This window comes from Panthera uncia, chromosome B4 (assembly GCF_023721935.1).
Source record: "Panthera uncia isolate 11264 chromosome B4, Puncia_PCG_1.0, whole genome shotgun sequence".
NCBI lineage: Eukaryota > Metazoa > Chordata > Mammalia > Carnivora > Felidae > Panthera > Panthera uncia.
The window spans coordinates 111,660,738-111,677,528 of record NC_064809.1 but is presented as its reverse complement, the minus strand read 5'-3'; the positions used below and the strand labels follow the sequence as shown (position 1 = coordinate 111,677,528).

The 16,791-nt window shown below is 37.6% G+C and overlaps 2 protein-coding genes across 4 annotated transcripts in view; one reads left to right on the top strand and one right to left on the bottom strand.

Annotated features, from left to right (window-relative positions):
• Positions 1-4,290, top strand: part of EEA1 (early endosome antigen 1) — a 112,322-nt gene extending 108,032 nt beyond the window's left edge. For all 3 annotated transcript variants that reach the window (XM_049626082.1, XM_049626084.1, XM_049626085.1), the window contains 4 exons: positions 399-637; positions 911-1,031; positions 1,866-1,964; positions 2,672-4,290. In XM_049626082.1, coding sequence (XP_049482039.1) covers positions 399-637; positions 911-1,031; positions 1,866-1,964; positions 2,672-2,794 — 582 coding nt within the window. In that variant the 3' untranslated portion in view covers positions 2,795-4,290. The remainder of the gene's footprint in view (positions 1-398; positions 638-910; positions 1,032-1,865; positions 1,965-2,671) is intronic.
• Positions 4,291-8,729: 4,439 nt separating this feature from the next.
• The window catches only part of PLEKHG7 (pleckstrin homology and RhoGEF domain containing G7), a 64,416-nt gene continuing 56,354 nt past the window's right edge, over positions 8,730-16,791 (bottom strand). The window contains 5 exon segments of the mRNA XM_049626707.1: positions 8,730-10,176; positions 10,179-10,245; positions 11,228-11,266; positions 11,269-11,327; positions 15,233-15,387. Coding sequence (XP_049482664.1) covers positions 10,142-10,176; positions 10,179-10,245; positions 11,228-11,266; positions 11,269-11,327; positions 15,233-15,387 — 355 coding nt within the window. The 3' untranslated portion in view covers positions 8,730-10,141.

The window sequence follows — 16,791 nt, the reverse complement described above, 5'->3', positions numbered from 1 at the left end:
GAATTGGTTTTTTGGCAGGTTGATAGAAGAAAAGGTACATGTGGATTTTGAGACTGAAAATGCCAGCTTTGTGTCCAGGGCACCTTGCTATCCCTAACTATGTGTTCTTCCCCTGTTCTAGTGAGGAAAACGAAAACCTCAAATTGCTGTATGTTAGTGGTTCTTCTTAGAGGCTTGCTGACTCTCATTTCAGCATTATGGCCTTTGAGCCAGTTCAGATTACACAGATGTTTGTGGAATCAATTTTATTAGTATGACATGAATACATTCTCCTGCCTTCTTTCCTGAAGAAGTAGTATTACTTATGTTGCCAGTATTTTAAGTTCAATAGCTAACTGAAATTTATTTTGCATTACTTTAGGAATAGGTTTTTTCCTCACTGTTCTTCCTTTTCTCAGCATTCCGAAATAAAAGAAAAAGAAATAGGAATGAAGAAGCATGAAGAAAATGAAGCTAAACTTACCATGCAGATTACAGCATTAAATGAAAACTTGGGCACCGTAAAGAAGGAGTGGCAGTCTAGTCAACGTAGAGTCAGCGAGCTCGAGAAACAGACGGATGACTTACGGGGTGAAATTGCAGTATTAGAAGCCACAGTTCAGAATAATCAGGATGAAAGGAGAGCACTACTAGAAAGGTGATTGATGTCTCGTAAAATTAGTGTGTTTCCATTCTAAGTGACAAGAAGATTGTCTTTTTCCACATTTTTTAAAATAGAAGAGTCTTGAGAAGAGTACATTGGTCCCGCAGGTATTTATGCAGCCATTTAAAAACTAACTCTTAAAACAATCAGATAGTTGAAATTAAAGTATTATATTTGAGGTTACGAAGTAGTTTCTTATCTCTGTTCTAGAAGGATCTTTGATAATTTTTTTTAAAAAATTAATGATTGCTTTGCAATCTGTTCTAGATGTCTTAAAGGAGAAGGTGAAATAGAAAAGCTTCAAACCAAAGTACTAGAATTGCAAAGAAAGCTGGATAATACGACCGCAGCGGTGCAGGAGCTGGGCAGAGAAAATCAATCCCTTCAAGTAAGTCATCTGGTAATGTGAGGCTGTTTTTCAGTCTAGAGTTAACTCTTAGTGAAAAGCATATTTGCAATCTTTTTTGTTTTTTGTTTTTTGTTTTGAGAGAGAGAGAACCTGAGTAAGGGAGGGGCCGCGGGGGGGGGGGGGGGGGGGGAGACAGGATCCCAAGCAGGCTCCACGCCATCAGCGCAGAGCCCGACATGGAGTTGATCTCACAGATGGCAAGAACATGACCTGAGCCAAAACCAAGTGTCGGATGTTTAACCACCTGAGCCACCCAGGCACCCCAGCGTATTTTAAATCTTTAAAAAAAATCTCCTGTATTTAATAAATAACTTTTGAATGGTTGCTGTCTGTATAGCAATATTGTAAGTGTTATGGATAGTTGAATAAAAGTGATAAAGAATTAATCTGAGAGATCCCAGGGATCAGTTAGAAAGCCTTGTCATTCACGAATTGGCAGCTCTGGGAAAATTGAGAAACATCAAGGAATAGACGAGCTGCTATGTGTTAAAGAAGTGATCTGAACATGTGCTCAGGGTACTTAGGAAGGATTGATCATTAGGGTTAGAAGATTAGGAAATCACCAAAGATTAGAAATTGCCGGTGCCTTTGACGGTAAAAATTTGACTTAATTTGTCATTCAAACTTAAGAGTGTAGCAGCTTTTGACAATGGAAGCCAACCAAAGTATTTCTGATTTTTAAAATTTTATCCCATGGTGCCTATAAGTCTAAATTTTGAGAAACTTGGGCACCAAATTAGAAATTATCCATCATTCTTTAAAATGTTGAGTATTATAATCTATGGACACCCCCCCCCTTTTTTTTTTTGATAGATCAAACACACGCAAGCGTTAAATAGGAAGTGGGCGGAAGACAATGAAGTACAAAACTGCATGGCCTGTGGGAAAGGCTTTTCAGTAACAGTGAGACGGGTAAATGATTTTGTTCATATTGCTGTGGTTCTGGATTTTATTTCTCAGTATCAATTAATGTTTTAACCATCAAAATCTTGTATTTGACAGATTTAAAAATTTTTTCTATTTATTGGTTAACTTTACAACTACATAGAATAATTAAATTTTATGCAGTCTAGTTTCTGGTCAGCATATATATTTCAATTTTAGTTTTAAGTATAGTCCTTGCCTTCCTATTCAGTTACTCTCTGGAATAGTCATTTTCTGAACCACTGGGCCATATGTTTAGTCATTATGTGTTTAACTCATATGTTTTAGTCATCATTGGGTTATTTTAAAGAAAAAGCAGAGATGAAAAAAATGTTTATTCTGAATAATACCATGTGAAGTTTATATTCCTATTGAAGAAATTATGCCTGAAACACTTGGCAAATAGAAATGGTTTTCAGCTGGTCGAGGTGCTTTATTATCACTTTTTAAATGCCTCTGAAGTTTCTTTTGAGAATTCTTGATGAATTTTATATCAGATGTTTGGCACAGTACCTGAGAAATAGAAAGCATTCAAATTAAGAGATTAAATTGACATGTTGAAATATTTTTAAATAATACACTAATCCCTTGAAAGTTGATATACCTTCACAGTGCAGTTTGCAGTATTCTTATATCTCATCATGCTTTTGGTGTAGTTTTTATGCTTGAAATTGTTTAATTTTTGTCATTTACAGCATCACTGCAGACAATGTGGAAATATCTTCTGTGCTGAGTGTTCGGCCAAAAATGCCTTAACTCCATCTTCTAAGAAGCCTGTTCGTGTCTGTGATGCATGTTTCAATGACTTGCAAGGATAATGGGTTATCGCAACTTCAGAATAGTATTACACTAACATTAGATTTTTAATAAATGCACTTAATACAGGTCTTGGACTACTATTTGATTTGGACAGTGGTTGCAATATTAGACCAAATTAGAATTCATATATTTTGGAATGTTATCAATATCAAGTAAAACTCTTCTATTTTTGTGAGACTTGGGCTCATCTTTCATTACTTTTTTCCATTTAACCCCTGGAACAGCTTTCATGCCAAGTTTAGAATTAGCCAATGAAATGTAAATAAACTTTGGACAGAAAATAGCAATGTATTTTTTTAAATATAATTTCATTGTTCACAAATGACATGAATATACGCTTCCATAGCTTACTTTTTTTCTCCCAAATTTAGTATACAAAAATGTACATGGGTGATGTTATCACATCATATATGTTGCACAATAGCACATTATATTATTATTACATTAGATACTCTCTTGGTGAAGTCATGCACAGAACTATAAAACTTTCTTTTTTTCTTATATATAGGTCCATAGCTCAGTTGCATTGTTATGTTATAAATTTACTACTCATGTGTTCTAAGTACAGTTTATGTTGAAATATGTACTAACCATGAATTTGAACATGGTTTTTGTTTTAACAATATTGATTAAATTCTCTTGGGTAGATTTTATGAAAACCTCTGTAAAATCAGTTTGCTTACTTTATGGTTATCCTGGGGTTGTATTTTAAAGATTAGGGTTAATTTTTCTTTGTCTTTTTCTATCTCATGTTTAAACTCTCACATGCTGTTAAGAATTCTATAAAACTACCCACCCTCACCCCCCAGCTGGAGGATGAATCGTAAAAATTGTATAATGGTTCTATTGTCAGTTTCTTGTAAGTAGGAAGGTTTTGGAGATTAGCCTTTATGTTATACCCTCGGATTGTCTCTCCAGCATTTTGGGAATCTGAGTTTGCTTTTTTAATGGATCTATTTTTCCCTTTATTTGGTTTAACCTTTCGAACCGTAGCTCAGCTTCACTGTAATAGTTTTATAATTTTGCATCTTAAAGCCAGTAACTGATATTGCTCTAGTCTTATCTGTGAAAACAAATACACGTGGGAAGGAGACATTAAATATTCGACTTTACATCTTCTTACCTAATAGGGAAACATTTTTGAAAGTTGTGAAGTTGACTTAAATTTAAAATGGTTATGAATTTGGGGTTCCATATTAACTGGTAAATCTTTTCACTTTGGAAAAATACTGCTATGAAATTGCTTTAAAGTAACAATTGGAGAATAGAATATCACCAAAAACAAATATATTTCGGAATCCCAAAGTTATAATCAGAACTGAAACAGAATGGCTAATTAAGGGTAATTAAAAGTTAGCTTATTTGTATGCTGAACAATGGAATTGAACTTTAATTTATCATAGTCTTCTTAATTTGGGAAACATCTGTAGAGAGGTCATTAATATTGGTTTATTCTTTCTAGAGAAAAAATATAAAGTTATATATTTGTGCAGTAATAAGGAAGAATGGGAGTTAATATTTCGTTTGCAATAGTCTATAATATACACTTGCTTTCAAATATCATGCCGAAATAAAGTTATCGGGTTTATGCTTTACCTGTAACATCGATAAATGAAGAGATTGTCATATTCATTTAATTATTTTATAAAACTCAGTTAAGTAAATCCTGCTGTCAGTAGCTATTAAGGACTCTGATGGTGTCCCTAGACTAGGATAGACATACATCCTTGAGCATACATAAAGAAGAAATACAATGACTCTTTATTAAAAACAACAGCTGGATGATATAAATTGAGCTAAAATTATTTGTGCATTTTCATATGCTTATAAATCCTTTCAAAGAGTCTTAATTCTACACTTTAAATATAAGGAAGTTAATATGAAACTTAGAAATTTTCTATGTTGGAAAAATAGATATTCACAGTACCTTTTTTTTTTTTTTTTTTTTGAAGATAGTAAAACTTCATGAGGATTCTAGGTTAGAATATTTGTTCACTTCATCTCCTAACTGGGTGCGCTGAAGGCCTTTTCCCGTCTTACCCACTCACCCACATATTCACAAAAAAAATGTCGGGAGGGCAACAAACAAAATTCTATGTGTTTGAGTAATCACTAGTTTTCATCTAGCTAAATCTCATTTTATAGGTCCTGAATAATTTACCATAGGCTACTACACTAATGCTATCAGAAATGAACCTTTTGTGTGTGTGTGCTTATTAACTCTCACTAATTTAACGTGTTTTGGAAACAAAAAGGGTTTTCTTTTTCTTTTAACTAAAAAGTCATCTTCTGAGTTCTTATTGGCTCTACGTTTTAGATGTTTGCTGGTACTATTTGTCAGTGAGTTAGGGCTGGCGTGTCCCAGCTCTTGGCTCTAATGCGAAGCCTGTTGGCATCACATGTTAGTAAATTCCAAACCCCAGCATAGAAATGTGAATTAAAATCAAGTTTTGCTGGGTTAGAGTACAATAGAGTATACCTACAGATTTTTTTTTTCATAGGAAGAAGACAAAGCTGCTGGTATAGGATTAGTTCATTTTGAAGAAAAAAGAGGGAAACACAAAGACCTCAATGCAGTGTACAAATAACATTTTGTTCAACTACCTCTTAATGTGGAATTAGCTAGTTTGATAGTTTCCTCACAGTAATGTTAAATAGTAACTGCCAAATTTGTTAGTTTCCCATCTCTCTTAGAAAGGCTTTGGATTATTTTATAGTTTTGAGAACTTTGAAGCCACTTTTTTTTAACTTTGCATTTGCATAAAAATGTTTAGCTTCTAAGTGGAGAGCAAATTATGATCATATATTTTGATATTCATGACCTATTTGACTATAGCAATTTTTTTTAATGCACTTTGGCTATAAAACCATGGATGATTTGATCCATAAGAGTTAAATGTGCCATCAATTTAGTATTCCTAGACATGAGCTTGATGAATGGCATTCTGTAATTATAATGTGCCACACATTATCGTGTCTTAATTGCCCTTTGCCTGAATTTTAATGATCAATTTGTTATTGTTGCAGATGTGAATATTGTGCATAAACTTACTAAATTTATGTAAAATTGTATAAAATAGAATTGGAAATAGCTAAGTTCTTTCTGTGTAGAAGTAATGAATTTATTGTAACATGATGCAGTTATGTATATGACATTCTGTACTTCCTTGAACTGGATCATATATTCATAGTTTCTATAGAAACTTTTGCATGAATATTTTCTCATTTAGGTTTTGGATTCATTGTTTGTATTGTGTTTACTACTTGTGATCATGTAGTTGTGCCTTATTTTGTGAGAGAGTTTAGCTCAGTAAATACTGTAATTTCTAAACTCAGTGAGTGGAAGGTTATTGATTATAAATGTAACTGATAAATTACACAACAGCATTTAAATCTGTATAAAGAAGAATGGAAGGATCCTTATTGAATTGTTGATTTTGTTTTTTTAATTTGTTAAAGATATTAAAAAACATTTCTTTCTAGTAGATGTATTCTGTGACTGTAAATTATTTTTTTCTATTAAAAAAGAAAAAGAGAGTACATGGGGCGCCTGGGTGGCTCAGTTGGTTGAGCGTCCGACTCTTGATTTTGGCTCAGGTCATGATCCCAGGGTCATGGGATCAAGCCCTGCACCGGACTCCTCACCAAGTGTGAAGCCTGCTTGGGATTCTCTCTCTTCCCCCACCCGTCTCTCTGGCTCATGCACACCCTCTCTCTCTCTCAAATAAAAATAAATAAAAAAGTGGGGCGCCTGGGTGGCGCAGTCGGTTAAGCGTCCGACTTCAGCCAGGTCACGATCTCGCGGTCCGTGAGGTCGAGCCCTGCGTCAGGCTCTGGGCTGATGGCTCGGAGCCTGGAGCCTGTTTCTGATTCTGTGTCTCCCTCTCTCTCTGCCCCTCCCCCATTCATGCTCTTTCTCTCTCTGTCCCAAAAATAAATAAAAAACGTTGAAAAAAAAAATTTTAATAAATAAATAAATAAATAAATAAATAAATAAAAAAGAATAGAAAATATTAACCATTTTGTACTTATTTACAGATTGTTAGAACTTTCCACATGGATGTAGACCATGGGTATGCTTTGATGTTCAATTTAGAATTAGGAATGAAGTTCATAATTGCAAGAGAAATCACTAAAGCCATTTTGCTTAAGACATTCCCTTCTCATTCCATTCATTATTGTGAAGAATTAACAAAACTACAAAGAAATACTAAACAATATTAAAGTCATTCCTTCTTTCATTGTTCATCTAAGTTTAGTACCCAGGTGACCATTTAAAGACACTTTTCTGAGGGCTTACTATACCAGTCGCTTATTACCGTGTTTTTCCTGGGAACCAAAATTCCAGAAGTGTTTTGTTTTTTTTTTTTTATTTGACTCTAATGTGCTTCCCTCTGAAGAGTTCAATGTGTATATCCTCAAGAACTTCCTAGATTATATATTAGACGTTCTTTTGTGAGCACTATAGAATTTCAGTTTAAATATGTAGCATATTCTTTTTTAAATTTTATTTTATTGTGATCACATTTAACAGATCTACCCTCTTTGACGGCTTTTAAATTCTAGTAGAGTAGACCTGTAGAGCTTCCTCATCTCACTTCACTGAAACTTTATGCCGTTGACTGGTAACTTCCCATTTCTCCCTCCCTTGGCAACCTCTATTCTACTCTGATTCTATGCGTCTGACTACTTTCGATACCTCACGTCAGTGGAGTCCTACAGTATTTGTCTCTCTGTGACTGACTGACTGACTTCTTTTAGCGTGATGTCCGAGGTTCATCTCTGTTGTTGCAAATTGCAGAATTTCCTTCTTTTCAAAGGCTGAATAGTATTCCATTGTATGTATATGCCGTATTTTCTTTACCTGTTCATCTGTTGGTGGACATTAAGGGTTTTTCCACTTCTTGGCTATTGTGAATAGTGCTGTGATGAACATGGGAATACTAATAGTCCTTTGCATCTAGCGTATTCTTCTTCAGCTGTTTTCCATCTTGATGTTAATTTACTCAGTCTTTCCCTTTAATGAGATTTAAGGGTAAAAGAGTTCTTTTTTTTTTTAATTTTTTTAATGTTTTTATTTATTTTTGAAGGATAGAGAGACCGAGCATGAGCAGGGGAGGAGCAGAGAGAGAGGGAGACACAGAATTTGAAGCAGGCTCCAGGCTCCGAGCTGTCAGCCCAGAGCCTGACGCGGGGCTCAAACTCACGAACTGGGAGATCATGACCTGGGCCAAAGTCGGACGCTTAGCCGACTGAGCCACCCAGGCGCCCCACGAGTTCTTTATACATATAATTATTTATTGGACTCACAGGATTTTTTAAAAAAAAATTTTAATGTTTATTTATTTTTGAAGGAGAGACAGTGTGAGCAGGGGTGGGGCAGAGAGAGGGGGAGACATACAATCTGAAGCAGGCTGCAGGCTTTGAGCTGTCAGCACAGAGCCCAGCTCAGGGCTCGAACTCATAAGCTGTGAGATCATGACCTGAGCTGAAGTTAGACACTTAACAGACTGAGCCCCTCAGGTGCCCCTGGACTTAGAGGATTTTAAAAGGAATCTTGAGAGATCACTTAGTCCCGGTCTGTGTCCTTCCTCTTAGGTTGGTTTTAAATATTTAAAAGTTTCTACAAGATGATTGTTGATTTTTTTTTTTCTAAAAAATACATATTATTTTTTGGTCAGATATTTCTTCCTAAATCTTCTCTTGCACAAATCTGTATTGTCTTCTGGATGTAATTGCTTTCAATCCCATCCAGGTCCCCTCTCTAGGAACTCACCTGCAGTCTAGTCCCCATTCTTGGCCCTCCCGTTTTTTTTTTCTCATTTATTCTTAGACATTAACAGTGGTTAATTGCTTTCGAGATTCTCCTTTTAATTCAACTTATTCTTAATAAATATCTGAAATTATATAGAGACTGCCCCTCCCTTCTAATAGTGCTTGGCCCTTGGATAAGAGCCTTTATGCTGCAGTGTGGCGAAATCTGTGTTTTCCTCAAAGAATTAACTGCACGTCATGACTTCCTCAAGCCCATCTTCTCTGTCTCATCCTCCAACTTAAGGAGATCAGTTAACATATCACTTATCTTCCAGCCCAAATTGAAAAGTGCAATACGTCCGTTTTGGAAATTGCGGAAGTTACCATTCCTGATATTGAAATTTGTGGATTTCCTCTTGATATGATCTGACTATAAGAACCCGTTTTTTTAAATGAAGTTAATAGTGTATTCCACCATGACAATATAATAATTCAAGCTACTTTTACTTGATAAAGATTCTAATGACATTTCAAGTGCTTTCTGCCAAATAAACTTGGCTGTTCTATGCCAGCACACACACCACTCAAACCAGAAAGTGGTTTTATGACAAACTTCATCGTTCGTTCCTCAAAAAATGAGGTTCAGAGAAAGCTATCTTAACTATTTCTATGAAAATCTCTCACGTAAAAGTGTTAACTGGCGAAACTGGAACAGACACTTGCTTTTTTTCCCCTTAAAATAAGGGCATTTAATCTCTGGGATTTTCTACTTTCAATTTAGGGTATTACCAAGTATACCTGAGGTAAGTAAACTGTTGGCAAATAGGAATTTAAAAACTGTTAAATATAGACCTTATTGATTGCTTAATCTGTTAAAAAAGTAACCAAAGTTGTATCAGAATTATCAATGCGCTTTAGGGGTGCCTGGATGGCTCAGTGGGTTGAGCATCCAACTTTAGCTCAGGTCATAATCTCACGGTTCGGAAGTTCAAGCCCTGCGTTGGGCTGTGTGCTGACAGCTCGGAGCCTGGAGCCTGCTTCAGATTCTGTGTCTCCCTCTCTGCCCCTCCCCTGCTCATTTCTCTCTCTCTCTGTGTCTCAAAAATAAACATTTTAAAAAGTTAAAAAAAAGAATTATCACTGCATGTGAGGTAGGGCTGTAAAGCAGTTAAGACTGGTTTATGAGCCATGTAGGAAATATGGTTTCATTATTGACATACACAAAGTGAGATGCTAGAATTCATACTGAGCACAAGCAGTGGACATTGCTTTCCTTTTGACCCTCCATTCATCTGATCTTTCACCCTTTACAAATTCTAATAGCACCATACTTCACTCCAACCTCTTGCGAGCCCTGCTGAAACATGATAAGGTATCAGTATATACCCGCCAAAAAATTCCTCGGAGTTCAAATTTGTTGCGGTCATTATTCCTCTATAATGAGGATTTTCCTAGCTCAAATTCTCAAATTCTGGAACTCCTTTAAAATGCACATTTCTTTCCAGCTCATCACTAAATAAGTGTCAGAAAAGTTTGAATGAAAGAATACCTTAATCCTAATGTCTACAAAATGCACCACTTGTTTTAGGTTCCTACATTTCAGAGGATTCTGCAGGCGACGTAAAGTTATCTTCTTGGTTTCCTGGTTCTTGGTGAAGCAAGATATTGCTGCTGTTATTTGTGTCATCCATGTTTTCTGTTAAAAATAATATATAATACATATATACTATATAATATATATACAGAGAATGTTGACAATTATTCACATATCTGGACTAATATTTTCCTTTGTATTTATTGACTTGCTCTTTAAGAGTAATGAAACACCTGCATGTTTCCCATTTTCTTTAATATGTCACAAATACCTCTAATCATCTATGAAAATGCAAATGGATTAAATGAGTATGGTATGGAAGTTGGGAAAAGAGTTATGAATAATCAAGGAATCATAATAGTCCATGATGACTAGAAAAACGAGCACTGAGAATATAAACAGTTTGAAAATTGAATTCCTTGAATTTCCATTTTGTATGGAAATAGTTCTTAACAAGTGGCATAATTTGCAAAGCAGACTGAGGGAGGTGACCCTGGAAATTGAGTTATTAGGGCTAAAGCAACACTGCGTTAATTGGCTACGTTGTTGCGGTGATGAAAACCTTCCTGGGGAAAGAAAACTTCTAAGATGGAGAAACGAGTCAGGCGGCTGCTTCTCAGTGCCATAGCTGAGTCAACACTGGCCTCTTTTCTGAACACTGGCGTATCTTCAAAGACGGTTCGTTATTGCGGTGGCCCCTCATTTGAGCTGACGTCACATAATTTGCATACCAGGACGTTCACAGTCGGAACACCTTAAGAGTCAATCCTGCAATCCAAAGCAGTTCTTTCCCGTTGTTTCACGTAAGCTGTGCAACTCCAAGGCTGCTTGAAGTTCTGCTCCAGGCGAAAATGAAGGAGCTGTGTTGGCTCTGTGAGTGTGAAGAGGTGGTCAGCTCTTGAGATTTCTGAGCATGATAGGGACTAGATGTCCACATCCTTCCCCCTCTTAACCTCTGCCCTTCCCAAAGCCGGCGAAGGAAATACACAAACTTTCCCACTTCCCATTACTTAAGAGGCTTGGGGGGAGATTCTTCCTTATGTCAGGTCTGAAGAATCAAAACCTGCACAACTGAGATACATACTTTGATATTTTCCCTTTGGGTTTGGAATAAGAACATTGCTGTACACACCGTCGATATCTGTTTTCATGTCGTACAAGGAAAGCATTTCTCAGCCCAAACGCTAGAAAAAGGTTACATAGGCAAAAGAAATCGTTTAATATTAAATCCAGTTTCTCAGGACAAGAACCTAGAGTTTTTGAATATTCTCAATGAATATGGAAAGTTTATGTAGATAACAAACAAAAAAAGGGAATTGATTCCGAGAGCAAGACTTCACTACCATGCCCAAAGAGAGCCCACTTAAACATGAGAACCCTTTCTTCCTTAGCTAACAACTTCTGCAGCTTGATGAAATGCAATTATGGCTTATGTGATGGAAAATGGGCACCTTCTAGAAGAAATTTAGCATGCTAGGTGGATAGTGTGTATGTAAAATACAGATAATAAAAAGATGGAAAACAAGGTAACTGTTGTCTCTTTCATCCACCACTCCTGTTTAAAATGTTACTGTTGTATTTAAAGTGAAATCACATGGAAGCAAGGGTTATAGACGAAGTAAGATGTACCAAAAATACCAAGTCTCCTGAGTGCTTCATTAACAGGCCAAAAAATTGACTCAAAATTCAGCATCTACAAATTATGTGAAATGTGAAACAAACAAAAATAAGTGTTGGTGTGGTTTCTGTGCTTGTAAAAGAAAGTCTGTTCTGTCATTACCTAGCTGGTCTCTTAGAGAAATGACAGGAGATATTGAGAGAGTAATTCTCGTGTTTTTATTTTGTTTTATTGTTTTTTTTTAATGTGGCAGGTGCTTTTTTTTTTTTTAATTTTTTTTAACATTTATTTATTTTTGAGACAGAGACAGAGCATGAACGGGGGAGGATCAGAGAGAGAGGGAGACACAGAATCCGAAGCAGGCTCCAGGCTCCGAGCTGTCAGCACAGAGCCGGACGCGGGGCTTGAACTCACAGACTGCGAGATCATGACCTGAGCTGAAGTCGGACGCTTAGCCGACTGAGCCACCCAGGCGCCCCTGGCAGGTGCTTTTAAAATAAAAACTTCTTCCTTGAAATTCTAATACAACACAGGGAGTAAAATTCTGCAGTCCATGCAGTTAATTTATGTGTGGGAACAAACAAAAACCAAACCAGGCTTGTCTTCTTTCTGGTCATACCAAGGAGTACTTCAGAGAGAAGGAGGAGAGCACTGACTTTTTATTCCTGGTGGATCATAAGCTGATGCGTGTCCCCTGTCATTATTTGTATTCAATGAAATGTGTGGGTTTAACTCAGACTCACCGGAAGAGGTTGGGCCTCATTTCAAAATCAGAGCAAATGCAAGACTTTCTTTCTTTCTTTTCTTTCTTTCTTTTCTTTCTTTCTTTCTTTCTTTCTTTCTTTTATTTTTTTTTATTTTTTTAACGTTTGTTTATTTTTGAGACAGAGAGACAGAGCATGAATGGGGGAGGGTCAGAGAGAGGGAGACACAGAATCTGAAACAGGCTCCAGGCTCTGTCAGGGCAGAGCCTGGTGTGGGGCTCGAACTCTTGAACGGCGAGATCATGACCTGAGCCAAAGTCAGACGCTCAACTGACTGAGCCACCCAGGTGCCCCAAGACTTTCATTTTCTTAACTGCAAGAATTATTCTAGTATCACAGGTAATACTCATAGCAGTCTAAACTTCCTAATTCCTAAATTCTACCACAACAAAGTCTGTTAAGGGCATGACGTTCTGTCAGCTTCTCTGAGATGGGAGGACTATTAAAATGACTTTCTGGGGAAAAAAGATCTGAGTGAATTTGTTTTACCCCTTGATTTTTCTCCTTATAAATATTCTGTAGGGAGTGAGGCTTTTCAGATGAGGTGGTTGTTCTTGGCTGGATTTTGGAATCCGTTATCCTCAAAAATTGTAACTGTAGTTCTCAATTATTCAAGGTATCCGTCATCTGCTTGATTTGTAACATGGGTACAGGGAACATTATAAGCAGGGGAACTGGTCCAGCGAGGCTTGTAAAATAAAACGAGGAGAGAAAATATGTGGTCAAGAATCGCCCTTTTTCTTGCCTGACATTCTAATATAGCAATTAACAATAATTAATACAATAACTGACACCATTTATTAAATCCTTATTCCTGGGCACTGTATATTTTTTCCCCTCCTTTTTGTATCATTTAAACCACAGAGCAACTGAGTAAGTCATTTAGTTCCTACTTACGAATAAGGAAGCAGATTTCATTTCCCCCAGGTCACACAGCTTGCAAATGATACAGCCGGGATTTGAAACTAGGTTGTCAATCACTCCAAAGCCCCATCTCTTCTTTTTTAGCCCTTTATTCTCTCCCATCCTACAGCTATTTTGGTTCATGTACTATCTGGACAGTCAAAATAATAGATGAGAGGAATGAGGAAAAAAATACATGAATGTATAGAAGACGAGATAGTAGTAACAAATTAGAAAATAACAAAAAAATGGTGGAAACACAGCTTTAAAAAAAGATAGTTTTTATTAAAAAAAAAAAAAAAAAAAAGGGAATAGAGAAGAAAAAACCTGCATCTCCCAAGGTAATCCAGGGATGTGAGATTTCCCAGAAAGTCGAGTTCCTAAAGCTGGCAGGGCCGACACTAACCTGAGCCCCCAGCCTCAGTAAGCCGCTTCCACTCCTGCCCTGGGGTTCTGACAGCCTCCTGCCCTCAAGTCGGTTTACCACCTTCTGACTGTGGCCACTGGAGTGACAAAAATTTCCTGCCCTAGGATGGCCTCTGGTAATGGCATTTTTCCCCATGAAAAAGTAAACTAAGCAAGCAGACAAAAGTACTTCTGGGCCCCCGTGCTGAGTCTCTGCCTATCAACACCCCTCTGCCGTCGCTGACCGGGGAGGGGGGCTCCCCGGGGGCAGTGGCAGGGATGGGGCTGGGGAGCACACTCACGAACAAAGGCTTTGCTCCCCTTTTTAGGGGACATTTCCTCTAGAAATGTCTTCTGGCCTTAGGCAGACTTCAGCTTACACAGACCCCAAGGGGTCACAGTCGATTCAAATACGAGGCCTTTCAGCCTGCGCAGGTCACGTTTCAGCAAATCCCAGCAGAAGTGGAAAGAACAGACGAGGGCAGAAGGCTCGGGTTCTAGATGTTGCCTCTTCGTGGAGCCCATCTGCTCTTGGGGAAGGTTTGCTTCCACTCATGAGTTAACATGCGAAGCATTGACATACAGAACTTAGTTACATAACACAACGATGTCAATGTTTGCCATTATTATTATTCAGGTGTGTTTTCATTCATTCACTGTGTAGTGTTTCTCCGCCGTGTTTAAGGTCACCCTATGCTTGTCAGTAAAGCTCTGGGCTTGGCTGCTGGTTTGGGAGTTGAGAACCATGGGTAGTGCTCCTGTTTTTTCCTGCTCCTCCCTTAGGACAGAAAGGTGGTCCCCTCACCCCCGCCAGCCTGGCTTCAGCAGGTCTCCTAGGAGCCTGTACATGCGGCAGAATCCCCTTCGGCTTCCTTCTGAACACAGGCCATTCCCCCAGCACTGAGGAAACTGAGTCCCAGGGCTTCCACATCAGGGTTTACTATTGATCTTTGATTATTCTGAGGACTCGCCCCAAAACAAGGGCTGTTTCTTATTTGTTTTTCTACCTCCAGGGTGCCCCCAGAGTGCCTGGTTCTCAGGAGACACTCAGGGAATGCTTGAGCAAATGAATAAGATGATATGTATTTTTGACATATACACCTACATTTTTACGTGCACGTGCGCATCTCTCTCTCTCTCTCTCAAAAATAATAAACATTAAAAAAAAAAAAAAAAAGCCACAGTTAGTGAGTGGTAGAGTTGAGTTATCCAAGCACTGGAAACCAAGTCCAACAGTTTTTTCAGAATTAATTCGTAGAGTGAGTGCTAGTCACATAGGAACCAGGCGTTGTATCTTACGAAGATTTAAATTGGATTCATGTCTTATTACCAAAACAAGGCCAATATAAAACTCCATGATGGCAAACAGCTAAGCTGACTGATGAAAATAGACACATGCCAGACGTGTGGAGTGGATCGATACTTTTGACCACCAATCGGTCTAGTGGAATGGGCTGATCAAGTACCATACACGAACCACCCTCTTTTATTACTGTTCACGGCTCAGCAGTAAGCGAAGGACACATTAAACCAGTGCCTGAACCTTCAAGTTTCCCAAAGTAAAGAAGAAAATAATGCAATAAATAGGAAATCGACACCGATGCACATACCTAAGGTGCGTCCTTAACCAAATCAATTTTTAGAAACAATTGCTTAAACTCCAGCTAACGATTTTTTCTGGATCTTGAAAAGCACTTCCCTCCAATACATAGCGTTTTTATTTATTTATTTATTTATTTATTTGTTTGTTTATTTCATACCACGTATTTTTTAAAAATTTTATTTTATTTTTTAAAATTTACATCCAAATTACTTAGCATATAGTGCAACAATGATTTCAGGAGTAGATTCCTTAGTGCCCCTTACCCATTTAGCCCATCCCCCTTCCCACAACCCCTCCAATAACCTTTTGTCCTCCATATTTAAGAGTCTCTTATGTTTTGTCCCCTCCCTGTTTTTATATTATTTTTGTTTCCCTTCCCTTATGTTCATCTGTTTTGTCCCTTAAAGTCCTCATATGAGTGAAGTCATAGGATTTTTGTCTTTCTCTGACTGATTTCACTTAGCATAATACCCTCCAGTTCCATCTACGTAGTTGCAAATGGCAAGATTTCATTCTTTTTGATTGCCAAGTAATACTCCACTGTATATATATACCACATCTTCTTTATCCATTCATCCATCGATGGACATTTAGGCTCTTTCCATACTTTGGCTATTGTTGATAGCACTGCTATAAACATGGGGGTGCATGTGTCCCTTCGAAACAGCACACCTGTATCCCGTGGATAAATGCCTAGTAGTGCAATTGCTGGGTCGTAGGGTAGTTCTATTTTTAGTTTTTTGAGGAACCTCCACACTGTTTTCCAGAGTGGCTGCACCAGCTTGCATTCCCACCAACAACGCAAAAGAGATCCTCTTTCTCCGCATCCTCGCCAACATGTGTTGTTTCCCGAGTTGTTAATGTTAGCCATTCTGACAGGTGTAAGGTGGTATCTCCTTGTGGTTTTGATTTGTATTTCCCTGATGATGAGTGATGTTGAGCATTTTTTCATGTGTCGGTTGGCCATCTGGATGTCTTCTTTAGAGAAATGTCTATTCATGTCTTTTGCCCATTTCTTCACTGGATTATTTGTTTGTTGGGTGTTGAGTTGGATAAGTTCTTTATAGATTTTGGATACTAACCCTTTATCCGATATGTCATTTGCAAATATCTTCTCCCATTCTGTTGGTTGCCTTTTAGTTTTGCTGATTGTTTCCTTCATTGTGCAGAAGATTTTTATCTTGATGAGGTCCCAGCAGTTCATTTTTGTTTTTGTTTCCCTTGCCTCTGGAGACGTGTTGAGTAAGAAGTTGCTGTGGCCAAGATCAAAGAGGTTTTTGCCTGCTTTCTCCTCGAGGATTTTGATGGCTTCCTGTCTTACATTGAGGTCTTTCATCCATTTTGAGGGTTTTTTT